Source organism: Xyrauchen texanus, chromosome 6, assembly GCF_025860055.1.
Source record: "Xyrauchen texanus isolate HMW12.3.18 chromosome 6, RBS_HiC_50CHRs, whole genome shotgun sequence".
In the NCBI taxonomy this organism is placed as follows: domain Eukaryota; kingdom Metazoa; phylum Chordata; class Actinopteri; order Cypriniformes; family Catostomidae; genus Xyrauchen; species Xyrauchen texanus.
Window position 1 is genome coordinate 24623853 of NC_068281.1, and position 14788 is coordinate 24638640.

Genomic DNA, 14788 nt, shown 5'->3' on the forward strand with positions numbered 1-14788 from the left:
CGTTCATTGTTACCGGGGACTTTAACAAAGCCAATTTTAAAACAATCGCACCAAAATACCACCAACACATCCATCAGCTTCAACACACGAGGGGACCGGGTTTTGGACCATTGCTATTCTCCTTTCTGGGATGGCTACAAATCCCTCCCTCACCCACCATTTGGCAAATCAGACCACTCTTCCATTCTGCTTCTGCCCGCTTACAGTTTTTATCACGCAGACTGGGAGATGTTCCGGTCCGCCTCTGATGACGACATCAAGGTTTACACTGATAGTGTAATGCATTTCATCAGGAAGTGCATAGAGGACGTTGTTCTGACCAAAACAATACGGATCTACCCCAACTCTATCAGAGCAGCCAAACGCCAGTACAGGCACAAAATTGAAGGACAGTTCAACACCACTGACTCTAGACATCATCACAGACTACAAAGGGAATAAAAACTCTGCCGTGAACACCGCTGCCTCTCTCCTGGATGAGCTTAATACATTTTATCATATCCTCATCACTGACCCTCAACACTGGAGCTCTGCAGGGCTGTGTTCTCAGCACACTCCTGAATTCCCTGTACACACATGACTGTGTGGCAACACATAGCTCTAATGCCATCATTAAGTTTGCTGACAATACGATGGTGGAAGGTCTGATCGCTGGTGTCAGGAGCACAACCTCTCCCTCAACGTCAGTAAAACCAAGGAGCTTGTAGTGGACTTCAGGAGGAAAGACAGAGTACACAGCCCCATCACATTAATGGAGCACCGGTGGAGAGAGTCAGCAGCTTCAAGTTCCTCGGTGTCCACATTACTGAGGAACTCACACGGTCCGTCCACACTGAGGCCGTTGTGAAGAAAGCTCACCAGCGCCTCTTCTTCCTGAGACGGCTGAGGAAATTTGGAATGAACCACCACATCCTCACACGGTAGAGAGCATCCTGACTGGCTGCATCACCGCCTTGTACGGCAATAGCACCGCCCACAACCGCAAAGCCCTGCAAAGGGTGGTGCGAACTGCCAGACACATCATCAGAGGTGATCTTCCCTCCCTCCAGGACATATATAACAGGCGGTGTGTGAAAAAAGCTTGGAGGATCATCAGAGACTCCAGCTACCCGAGTCATGGGCTGCTCTCACTGCTACCATCAGGCAGGCGGTATCGCAGCATCAGGACCCGCACCAGCCGCTGACAGCTTCTTCCCCCAAGCAATCAGACTTTTGAACACTTGATCTCTCACGATCAATATACATCAGCACTGCACTTTATTAATCTTATATCTCACATTGGACTGTCATAATTATATTCTCCACAATACAACTACTGTACATATATTTTTTATATACGCTTTATTTTTATTTTCATTGTATATGTATTCTATATTGTGTGTATTGTTTACTGTACATTGTATATTATTATTGTGTTGTATAAGTATGTTTACATTTGATATGTAAATTATGTTGTGTAAATATGTTGTTTATTGTAATTGATATATGTCTCGTCACTGTCATGACTGCTATATTGCTCAGAACTGCACACAAGACTTTCACCTACTGTTGCACTTGTGTATATGGTTGTGTGACAATAAAGTGATTTGATTTTATTTGATAGAGATTTTCATTGTGGACTTTTGGACCCCACTTCACATCAGCCTTTATTTTTACACAGTGTTTGGATTATGGAATTGTTTGTACTGGGCACAGCTTTCACCTGCATCTATATGCTGTCATAGCGATGGGGCTGAAAGTACCAATCAGATTTGGGCTGTCCCTGGCCTACCTTCTGCAGAGTTATGACTCCTTCCTGGGTATCTTTGTCTGGTGCGACCCTGAACACCCCAAGGCCGTCGCCCTCTATAATTCTGTAGTCCATCTCAGCATTTGGTCCGATGTCAGAATCCAAGGCTTTTATCTTGGCCACCACCGAAGCCATAGGCAGGGATTCCGGCACAGAAAACTGATAGGATTCTGCAAAAGAGGCCGAACAAACACAAACACACACACACACAAACAAAAAAACACAGAGGTTATTGATGATGCTATTTCTTTTTTTCCTTTCTTATCACACAGCTGTTAAGGCTGGTCTGAGCTTATAATGTATATCTCTGCTCTGTGGCAGGTAAGCCACTCTACAGATATAGCTAACGCAAGGATATTCTAAGCTCTGTACACTCATTTGACACTTTCCCAAACACATACTGATGGTGGTGATGGTATTAAACTGCTAAAATAGGGATGGAAATTACTATGATGATGATTTAAAAACAAAAAACAATTCTTTTGATAAAATAAGATTTTATATTTTGGTTCAGTAGGTGATCAGTAGCACTTTATTTTACAGTACAGTTCAACATTTACGTACAGTATATTTACAACAACTACAGTAATTACTAGGTACCAGTGGCAAATTCTAAGGGCCAGCAAAGCCTTCTCTGCTGGCCTAACACGCCAAATAAATAAATATATTTCTCAATCACCTTTCATCATCATGTATTTTTAATCACCTTCCACTCTTAATTAATCTACAAACAAATAGTTTCACAAATCACATGCCCAAAGTAGCATGTGAGTCTGAGCTCCACCCCCTCTGCCCTTCAGAATTTCCACATAATCCCTCAACAGTGTAAATGAATGGGCAACTAAAAATGAATGGGCAACTAAAGTCAGATTGTCAGATTCATCAGCCAATCAGATTGATATATTTGCTCTTGGTGGGTGTGATTTTAGAATATGTTCCGGTCGAGGCCTTCTAGCTGGCCTTGAGTGACGCAATCATGCTTTAAGTGATATAATTTGAAAGTGAAGAGGGTGAGATTTACATTTACATTTATGCATTTGGCAGACGCTTTTATCCAAAGCAACTTACAGTGCAATTATTACAGGGACAATCCCCCTGGAGCAACCTGGAGTTAAGTGCCTTGCTCAAGGACACAATGGTGGTGACCATGGGGTTAGAACCTGTGACCTTCTGATTAACAGCCCTGTGCTTTTAGCCACTACGCCACCACCAACTCCAACTGATCTTGCTGACGAATCGGCTGTCACTGCTGTTATTGCCGTTGAGAAAGAGATCCTAATGGATTTAAAAACACGAGATGTTCTGCATGTGACTTTTAAGTGTAAATGCTGCTTGAGCATTCAGAGTCAGATCAAGTTTTGAAAAGTAGTGCTGCGTTCAATTCAAATCAAAGTCAGATTTTACAACTTCCTACTAGGAAAAGTTCAATGGAATGCATCTTGAAGTCAGAATTACAACCTGTAGGCTCGTGCAGAAATTCTCAACTCGGATTTCGCTGAGATGCAGGGGCACGATGTCACACAAACATGTCGACACTCAGGGAGAGATACAAAGTAAGTGATAAACATTCACTTTATTAAGTACTATTGATAAATGAGTTCGTTTCCACATTACATGATATTAAAGCTTGTTTAACAAACAGGTGTATAAAACTTTATAATCTCTTTTGATAATCGTACACCTGCAGCATAAATACTAGCGCTGCAGCATTGATGATCAATTGGGTTGCTAGGAGACATCTGTAATGAGAATCAAACATGTGCTAAGCTAACGGGAGCATTTCAGTTCTGAATATCAGGGAATGGAATGCATTTATGGTCGGAGATATCAAGTAGGAACATCCCTCATCCAACTTGAATGGACCGCAGCTTAACCGTGTACCCTGATGAAACTAAATTTATTGCAAGCAACATTTCAGCTGCAAATATTATTAGATAGATTTTTCCAGGTATTATAGACCTCCTTAATAGATTCATATGAACATTTTAGATTTTTGAATGTCTGTTTGGGAGACGTTCATTTCACAAAACAGTCATGCTGCTGTTACAATTAGGCTTGCTTGAGCATTAAGTGTCGTTTCAAGTTCTGGCTTTCGTGCATGGACGTGTTTTTAAAATGTCAATTGGAATTATTAGTTAGCTGTGACGTAATGTATGATGCCCAAAGGCATAGGGTGTCTTACTCATTGTGAAACTGTGTTTTCTTAATGGCATGAATCACACTGAAGGCCTAGTCTTTAAATGCATGGCCCGCCACTGCTAGGTACTAACCCTAAACCTAACCCTAACCTAACACATATTAATTACATGTAGTTACCTAATATTACTTTCTTGGGTACTAAAAATGCAAATACTGTAAAATAAAATGCAAACGCTTGATCTCTATAATATAACACCAACCTTGATGTCATTAAGGATCTCTAATTATTCACAAGCAAATTAAATGGAGAGACAGTATGCACTAAATTAAAAGGGGACAGTTCATCCAAAACTGAAAATGTAATAATGATTTACTTACCCTCATGTTGTTTCAAACCCTTATGACTTTCTTTCCTTCACTGAATACAAGAGCAGAATGTTCAGCTTAGTCACCATTCACTTTTATTTTAAGGGAAAAAAAGGTGATTATCAAAGTCTAACCTTCCTCCAAAAATCTTTTGTGTTCCAAGAAAGAAATCAAGAAAGTCCTAGGTTTGGAAGATTATGAGGGCGAGTACATGAAGACAGCAGGATTTTTTTTCCTTATTTTTGGGTGAACTTTCTGTTTAATGATGGATCACATTTATGTTATAGCTGGTTGCAGAAACATACTTCGTGTGAAGCGGGGCGGGTTGTCGTTAACGTCCATCAGTGTGACTGTAACTGTTGTGGTTCCTGAAAGCCCTCCCATCTGACCCACCATGTCTTTGGCCTGGATCACCAGCAGATACTGGTCCCGTGCTTCTCGATCCATGTTGGGCAGAGCTGTCCTCACAATGCCTGCACAGAGAAGTATGATCTGTTCTACTGAACTTTGTATTGTTCAGTTAAGTTATTTGAAACAATGTTATTACTGTTAATGAAAATGCCCTGAAAACTGAATGAAAACGTTTTCATTAACTGAAAAAAAAAAAAATCTAAACTAACATAATTGGAATAACTGAAACTAAACAAAATCCATTGCCATGACCCCAAAATTAACTAAAATACATTACAAATGACCAAAAATGAATGTCAGATTCCATGTTTGATGCACGGTATTTTATACAATGCGAAGCCTTTACAACCCGCCTTCATTAAACATGAAAATGCCACTAGATACAATAACAATTTACAACCCTGGGAAGATTAATGTAATATTTAAATTATATCTGTTAATGGATTAATGTTGGCAGCCCTAAAATATTAAAACAAAACCTAAAATAAAAACTAAAGTAACAAATTATCATGGAGTGAAATTAATGGAAACTAAAGACAAGGCAAACATTTTTTTTTTTTAAATAAAACAAAATGAAAACTTTATAATTTAAGGTGCACCAATAAGAGGAGGGTTGTTAATTGTGAAAATGCAGCTAGATTACAAAATGGATCACTGTCCTTTCTATCAATTAAAACAGGATTACCATTTTATAATCTTTCTTCAGCAATGACCTTTTCCAAATTTCTTAGGCCATATCATAATGGATCTCTCATTGATGAATCAAATTTACTAGTGCCAGTGTTGGACTTTAAATCAATTTAGGCTCCAAACCTTTGTTAGTTCTGGAATTATCATTGCCTAGCACACCCAAGAGTGATTAAATATCTCATCTTTCCGTTTTTGTGTGCAGACAGCGGCAATAAATCTCAATCAATATATGCTGCTATTTGCTATAACTGGCATCTTTTCCTCCACATGTTGTGGTGTCGTAGATCATCTCTAAAATTAACCCTATGCTTTAAAAGAAAAAGGAGAAAAAGTTTAATCAAGGTTTGTAATTTACCCCGTTGATTGAGTCCATATGTGAAAATGACCTCAGTTACAGCTAGAGTGCTGATTACATTAAGGATTTCATTCCTTGTAATCAGCTGGAAATGTGAGGCAGTAACTTCATCACAAGTCCCATCAGCTTTTACCATGTTTAAGTGAGTCAATCAAAACATTGGTCTCTTGCTGTTTCTATCTTTCATTATAAGAATTTGCAGCTATCACATCAAAGCCATGCAAAGAAGTGTCAGTCAAGTCTACAAAATGGAAAGCGTGCTTTTTTGAACTTTCACATTATTTCCATATGAGATCAAATCAAACTATATCTGAATGAAATGCAAATAGACACTGTAAACTGTTTACTTAAAGAACTTGATGTGCAAGTTAAACAGAATAGGTTCTACTTTAGTGAGTTGACACAAAATTGTCATGATGGATAAGATTTACATCTCAACAATGTACACCAAATTGACTAATAACTGTATTGACAGCATTGCAAAGAGATAAACATATTTCTAATTTGTGAATACCTGTCTTCGGTTCCACTGAAAAATAGGGTTGTCCCTCAAGGATGCTGTAGATGACTCTGGCACTGTTTCCATATGTGGGGTCATCTGCGTCAGTCGCCTTAACCTCAACCACAGATGTGCCTGAAACAAATCAACCACCCAGTCTGGTCAAAATGGTACCAGAAATGCACTCCAATCATAATCAATAAAGCTCACTCGATTGCTGCAGTAGTCAACAAGTCTTAAAATCATATGCCATTTTTCTTGTCAAGTAAATTTATGTTGTTTTAAGGATGTTTAGATATTTTAACCAGACAAAATAAATAAATAAATAAATAATAATAAAAAAAAATCTTTGAATATTCCTCCAGTAAATTAGTGCCCCGGTCACTTAACTGGCAGAGAATGGCCCTTGCAACACCAAGGTAAAGGAATTGATTCTCATGAAACACTCAACCTGATCTTGAATGCACTGTTTGGACCCTATATGCTTTGAAAAAAATCATCTGAAAAGTGCATAAATGTAATGTAAACGAAGACATGAGGCTTCATGTCTGCCTTTTCTCTCTAAAGCAAAGGCTTCTTGCACAATAACAGAAATTGGACATGTGCAGTAATGATCCTCATCCATACATTCTGTACTTCACCATTTATTCTGCAGCACAAAGGCAAGTTTAATGCTACTTTACTGGCTCACTGATATCTCCCAGATTTATTTAAACTGTAAAATGGCTAATGGAAAGTTCCAGGCATTCATTTAAATACAATTTATGGGCTAGTCCAGACTGCGGTGCTCCTCAGATATCGCAGATTATCTTTAAGTGCATTTGCTCGTAAAATAGAAAATCTGAAAAAGACATTTGGGGACAGGCCCAGATGTTGTCATACTGGTAACCTAAACATCTGGAGGCATCTGCAAAAAATTTATTACCAAGGCAACACCGTACCGCAGGGACCAAAGCCAAATGAGTGATATTCTTTATCAGATGGCGTGATGTGATTTTGCTTCTCATACAATATATGACCTTGTACTGCAAAATCATTGTAGGCTTTCACAGATTCAACAGGCTTGAGCATTTGTAGACAGTTAAATGTGAAATTTCTTAAAAGTGAAAATCCTCTAATATTTTTCCTACTAACCCACATGTTGTTCCAGGCCCGTATTACTTACTTTCTTTCATGGAACACAAAAGGAAATGTTAGGCAGAATGTTAGCCACAGTCACTATTAACATTCATTGCATTTTTTTTCCATACAATGAAAGTGACAAAAGAAAGAATGTCATATGGTATTGCAACAAAATGAAGATAAGTAAATGATGACAGACTTTTCATCTTTGAGTTACCTATCCCTCAAAGGACACACACATCTGGTCAGGACTGTTGTGAAGCCATTAAACACACATCACATGTGTGAAAGTGACTGGGTGAGTGTATAAAGGCATATGTTATGAATTTGTGCTCATGCCCATAGTGATGTCTGATGTGTCTGGGTTAGGTTGTGGTTCCCACACTTGCAAACAATCTCCTGTTTCTTAATTACCAAATTAAATTAATCATTTTCGCCTTAATCAAATCCATTCATCACCGCTTGACTGCTAATGAATTTAAATGGATCTATAAAGCAGTCATCGAGGACAAGGGTCGCTTGCATTCACAGAGGGTAATGGCTTTGTTCACGGCGTTGGACAGACACTAGCAGCCAGCATGTTAATTTCTCTTATAAAAAAAATTTAAAAAAGAAGCATGTCAATGCTTGTGTGATTTTCAGGTACTATGCTCTGCATAGTCAGACAGACAAACAACTGCCTTGTTCTGGGGATATTCATTGTGAATATCACTGTTCTTGATTAAGTTTTCTCATGTAACCCCCAATAACAAAAATGTGACACCCTGGCTAAAAACACCAACCAGTTTTAGCCAGGCTGGGATACAAGCTTAACCAGTAAAGACCAGCAAACCAGCTTATCATTATTAAAAGGTAACCTAAAAAATACTTTTTGTGTGGTAACATCTAAATAAACTTTTTGCTTTTTACTAGTATAGACTGGTTTAAGCTGCACTTTTTTCAGCAGGGACTGCAACTCAAAATCATTGTGAAGCATGACATGTCAATATATCCTTCACTGTGACTGACTTTGCATGACAAATCCATGGCACTCACCAACAGGAGACATTTCTGCAACTTGGGCATAGTATGGTCCATCCAGAAACTTGGGCTCATTGTCATTAATATCCTGCACTTTGATCACAAATTCTGACTCGGGTTCAACTGGCAGGTTGGTGGCACGGTCTCTGGCCTGAGCTCTAAGCGTGTAGTAAGCCTGCTCCTCCCGATCCAGGCGCTTAGTGGCATGTATGTCACCTGTGTTCTCATCGATGGTGAAAATGGAGGTTGCCCCCTCACCGTTGAGCACATATTTGACTTTCCCCTCACCTTTGTCCACGTCAGAGTGAAGCTATAGGGGGACAGATCAGAAGAAAAGAGAAAACTATTATTAATATCTGTTGTCCTTGTAATTGTGTTTGTTGTCTAGTTAGCATAGTAATGAATAAATCCAGTCATTTTGATAACTCATGATAATGTACTTCTGTAGTGGTTTAAATAATAAATGGGTATAAACCATCTCCAGCAGATTTGAGTGTGATCAGTGCACAAAAAATATTCATGTTGACAAAAGAGAATCGAATTAATAAATATGTCAAAACTCTCAAGTTATTCACATTATCTCATAACACATGGAAAGATAAAAATCTATTCGCTAAATATTTTATGATATTTATATTATAATTTGAGTAAAAATAAATGGCAATAGAAGCCGGTTTTTATAAAAAATCAAAACCCAGCTTAGGGTAAAATGCCTCCAGGGGGCTATAGTTAAACAATTTACATGGAGCAATTGTAATAGGGGAAATTTGTCTCTACTGTATATTCAAAAACATGATATTGCAAGATATTTTGGAGTGACATTATGTGTAAATCAATTTTAAAAGTTTTTAACTAAAAATAAACGTTTCAACAATTTCACTTTCAGTTACAATTATCCTTTAATTTAATCATTGGTTCGATCTCCACAGCCACCACCATTGTGTCCTTGAGGAAGGCACTTAACTCCAGGTTGCTCAGCGGGGATTGTCCCTGTAATAAGTGCACTGTAATTCGCTTTGGATAAAAAAAGCATCTGCCAAATGCATAAATGTAAATGTAATCACTTTTGGCATTGCATAACATCTTAAGTTTAATTTAAAAAGAGCCTAAATTACAAAAAGAAGAAGAAGAAAGAAAAAAGTGCAGGGGTGCCCACACTTATTTGTGTGATGATCTACTTTTAAATGACCAACTCAATAAGATCTACCAACTAAAAAACACAGTTTCATTTAAAATAAGAAAATGCTTGTTGGGACTACTGCATGTATCCCTACATGGAATTCATCTTCTAATTAATAAGAAAATATATAATAATGTTCAATGTTGATATCATTCAGTTTTAAAACTAAACCCAAAACACCTACAGCACAATAGATTACAATAGCCAGGGCATTTACCATATTCTGATGACGAGTAAATATTGACCAGGCGAGGTTTTGTTTATTCAGTTGCCATGACAACTAGGTTTGCGCATACACGCCTTCCAAGGACTTCTGAGAACAGAGCGCGAAATTGCGATACTACTGCCCGGATTAGGCAAAACTGTCTGATTCCATTCAGTTTTGCCTAATCCGGGCAGTAGCATCACAATTTCAACCTAGTTGTCATGGCAACTGAATAAACAAAACCTCGCCTGGTCAATATTTACTCGTCAAGTGCAAGTCAGACAGAAACTAAAAGAAGGAAAGACATTATATTTATTAAAATTTAACGAAAGTACATTTAAATTGTGTGCGATCTACCAGCATTGCCTTTGCGATCAACTGGTAGACCGCGATCGACGTATTGGGCACCCCTGGTCTAGTGCCTTGTTATATACCAGTGGTTCTCAACCTTTTTTGAACAAACGCCCCCCTGACCTCTTCATGATCCTCTTAACGCCCCCCACCCCCCCCTAAAAAAAACAAAAAAAACCAAAAACACTTCAGAAATACTATTACAGCCAAACAATTGCAACACTGATACCTGAAGCCTGAGTTTTTGGTAAAAAAAAAAAAACTGAAACAAAAGTTTCTTATTGTATTTAAACTACATGTAAAAGCCTCAAGTTGAGTAATATTGTGTTTGGAAAAAAATGCAAAAACACATGGATTGTTTGAAAGGTATTGCAAATGTATTTAGAAATTCAAACAAATTCAGGCTCACACACACATTTTTTTAAGATGAACCAATCACGTGAACAATAACGTAACTAACCTAAATGGCCAATGAAAAAGCAGCGGTCGTTCGCGCACTCAATTAGGCAATATATACTAGGCTTCAAATTTGAATAGCCTACAAACGGTCATTTGATTTCAAATGACGAACAAAGACGACAACAGCTCGGCCACCTGAACTGAACCGAAGAAAAAACGACGTCAAAAACAGGCACTTTTTTTTTTATTAATTACGGTCATTAGTGTGAGCCCTGAGCACTAATTATGCGGCTAATTATGTATTCCGCGTTATGTACAGAAAAAGCCGGTGAAAGCGCGCCTCTAATTCTCCGCCTCTTAAAAGCATGTGTAACTTAGGAAGCGGCTCTCCTGGCATATCCTCCTGGTGAAGTGGCAGCAGTAATCCGAGCAAGACGAAGACATAGGCTAAGGAGAAGAGCTGAAAAGATTTTTGCGCAGGCCGCCTGTTGAGTAACTCTGAGTAACACCCCCCATTTGTGCCTGAGCGCCCCCCTCTCTGCTGCCTCGTTCACACCGCCCCCCAACACTGTCCAAACGCCCCCTAGGGGGCGGTACCGCCCCCGTTGAGAAACGCTGTTATATACCATTAGGTCCTGTTGCAGTGTTAGGCTACTTTTCTGAAGACAAATAAACTTCAGGACTTGAACAACAGTGGTGCTGGAGATGGAGTGATCTCACAATGTTTTGACACAATGAGATGGGGCAGTGGTGGCTCAGTGGTTGAGGCTCAGGGTTACTGACCAGAAGGGCAGGGGTTCAAGCCCCAGCACCACCAAGATGCCACTGTTGGGCCCTTGAGCAAGGCACTTAACTCCAGTTTGCTCCAGGGGGATTGTCCCTGTAATAAGTGCACTGTAAGTCGCTTTGGATAAAAGCGTCTGCCAAATGCATAAATGTAAATGTTTTAATTTCAAGCCTTTTTTCCCTGAATATTTAATCAAATTTAAAAGTCCAAAGTTGCTTTGGGTAAAGCCTAACAATTATATTAACTTTGCTGTGGAAAACAGCATGAACTTTTCTAAAATGTTTCATCTTCACCATTGTGTTTAAATAGTGCCAACAATGCCATTAGTAATCCTATTTTATATATTTTTTAAAAGTGTTCTATTGCACCAAATTACAAACAGAATCAAATTATATTCACAGTCCAGAATTCCTTATTATGAGCCTTTTTCTCATGCTATTGGTATTTTATGGTAAGTGAATTGGTATTTCACCAACAGTGAATAGTTTTATTAACTTGGTTTATTTCTTGTATTGTAGCTTAGAGATTTTATTGTGCTCATAAGCCACAAAAAGTCCCTAGCTTTTCATCCCTTAACTTTTAATGATTTCCTTTGTCTTCCTTTATTCAAATCTAATGTGTTATGGTCCTTAATTCCACATTTCTCAAGAGCCTGTCTTCCACTGTGGAGCACTACTTTCATGTACAAGATCTTGCCAGATTTAAAAGACAATTTGTTTGCTTCACTTAAATATTCCAGTTATAATATCCAATATTTAATATTCCATATAAGGCAGCTGTATTTATAATGCTATTTTCCACAGACACCCAAAGAATCAAGGCATATTTTAGTGTTTAAACAGCTTAGCTGCATTACTGTACGTTCATGGCACAAATCAACAACTGAATTTTTGTAGTTACCAGTGAGAGATGAATCCTGTGGTGAAACATGTTATACTTCATCTAAAACTATTTTAAACAGCATATTCTTAATTATTTTATACTTATGCTTGCAGTTTTTATGACCACATTAATTGAGAGACTACATGTAGACATACATATATATATATATATATATATATATATATATATATATATATATATATATATATATATAAACAACCTACAATCTTAGTTTTGAAAAAAAAAAATATATATATATATATATATATATATATATATACAGTGAGGAAAATAAGTATTTGAACACCCTGCTATTTTGCAAGTTCTCCCACTTGGAAATCATGGAGGCGTCTGAAATTGTCATCGTAGGTGCATGTCCACTGTGAGAGACATAATCTAAAAAAAAATCCAGAAATCACAATATATGATTTTTTAACTATTTATTTGTATGATACAGCTGCAAATAAGTATTTGAACACCTGTCTATCAGCTAGAATTCTGACCCTCAAAGACCTGTTAGTCTGCCTTTAAAATGTCCACCTCCACTCCATTTATTATCCTAAATTAGATGCACCTGTTTGAGGTCGTTAGCTGCATAAAGACACCTGTCCACCCCATACAATCAGTAAGAATCCAACTACTAACATGGCCAAGACCAAAGAGCTTTCCAAAGACACTAGAGACAAAATTGTACACCTCCACAAGGCTGGAAAGGGCTACGGGAAATTGCCAAGCAGCTTGGTGAAAAAAGGTTCACTGTTGGAGCAATCATTAGAAAATGGAAGAAGCTAAACATGACTGTCAATCTCCCTCGGACTGGGGCTCCATGCAAGATCTCACCTCGTGGGGTCTCAATGATCCTAAGAAAGGTGAGAAATCAGCCCAGAACTACACGGGAGGAGCTGGTCAATGACCTGAAAAGAGCTGGGACCACCGTTTCCAAGGTTACTGTTGGTAATACACTAAGACGTCATGGTTTGAAATCATGCATGGCACGGAAGGTTCCCCTGCTTAAACCAGCACATGTCAAGGCCCATCTTAAGTTTTCCAATGACCATTTGGATGTCATGGGAGAAAGTCATGTGGTCAGATGAGACCAAAATAGAACTTTTTGGTCATAATTCCACTAACCGTGTTTGGAGGAAGAAGAATGATGAGTACCATCCCAAGAACACCATCCCTACTGTGAAGCATGGGGGTGGTAGCATCATGCTTTGGGGGTGTTTTTCTGCACATGGGACAGGGCGACTGCACTGTATTAAGGAGAGGATGACCGGGGCCATGTATTGCGAGATTTTGGGGAACAACCTCCTTCCCTCAGTTAGAGCATTGAAGATGGGTCGAGGCTGGGTCTTCCAACATGACAATGACCCGAAGCACACAGCCAGGATAACCAAGGAGTGGCTCTGTAAGAAGCATATCAAGGTTCTGGCATGGCCTAGCCAGTCTCCAGACCTAAACCCAATAGAGAATCTTTGGAGGGAGCTCAAACTCCGTGTTTCTCAGTGACAGCCCAGAAACCTGACTGATCTAGAGAAGATCTGTGTGGAGGAGTGGGCCAAAATCCCTCCTGCAGTGTGTGCAAACCTGGTGAAAAACTACAGGAAACGTTTGACCTCTGTAATTGCAAACAAAGGCTACTGTACCAAATATTAACATTGATTTTCTCAGGTGTTCAAATACTTATTTGCAGCTGTATCATACAAATAAATAGTTAAAAAATCATACATTGTGATTTCTGGATTTTTTTTTTATTATGTCTCTCACAGTGGACAAGCACCTACGATGACCATTTCAGACCCCTCCATGATTTCTAAGTGGGAGAACTTGCAAAATAGCAGGGTGTTCAAATACTTATTTTCCTCACTGTATATATATATATATATATATATATAAATAAATCACATCCATGTTGTCAATGACCCATTTGTTTCTAGTCCTATCAAAGCTTCTGTCAAGTCACATCTGGTTTAGGACGCAGTTTACAATAAATCAGCACTGGTCCACATATAACGTTGGTTAATCAAAAAAACTATGGTTTCAGTACCGGAACTTAGTGTGCTAATGCCATTTGAGTTAAATTAATCAAAGTAAATGTGTGTTTGGATGTCAGCACTGGCAGTTCTCCAAGGCCAACTTCAGTGTGATAATTGTTGTGTGGCTGGGTCTGAATCTGTGCTCACAGTCTGAATTTACTTTTCAAAATGTTTACTCTCTAACCATAATTTACTGTGATGATGACTGCAGATGATTAGTCTTTGTGGACTCAGCTTTATTGCCCAAAACTCGCAGAATCATCATGATAATTCTAAATGTATACATAATTAAAGCTGTCAAAATTATTGCCATTGTATGTAAAGCATTAAACTTCCAAATCGCTGCCAACATTTCATGAAAGATAATCTAACACCATCTGTTTCTTTAGCTAGGTTTCTTTAGCTCCTTTGGTACAGAATGGCGCCACTGCGCCAGCAACACCAAGATCATAGGATTGATTCCCAGAGAACACACATGTTGATAAAATGTTTAACCTACATACGTTTATTCACTGCCAAATAAGTTCAATATTTTCACAAAAAAAAAATGCTTAAAA

The 14788-nt window shown here is 38.4% G+C and overlaps 1 protein-coding gene across 1 annotated transcript in view; it reads right to left on the reverse strand.

The window, feature by feature from the left end:
• LOC127645103 (cadherin-7-like) overlaps window positions 1–14788 on the reverse strand; it is an 86236-nt gene that overhangs the window by 46715 nt on the left and 24733 nt on the right. Inside the window, exons 3-6 of the mRNA XM_052128633.1 lie at window positions 8407–8701; window positions 6265–6384; window positions 4600–4767; window positions 1772–1959 (exon numbers count right to left, since the gene is read on the reverse strand). Coding sequence (XP_051984593.1) covers window positions 1772–1959; window positions 4600–4767; window positions 6265–6384; window positions 8407–8701 — 771 coding nt within the window. The remainder of the gene's footprint in view (window positions 1–1771; window positions 1960–4599; window positions 4768–6264; window positions 6385–8406; window positions 8702–14788) is intronic.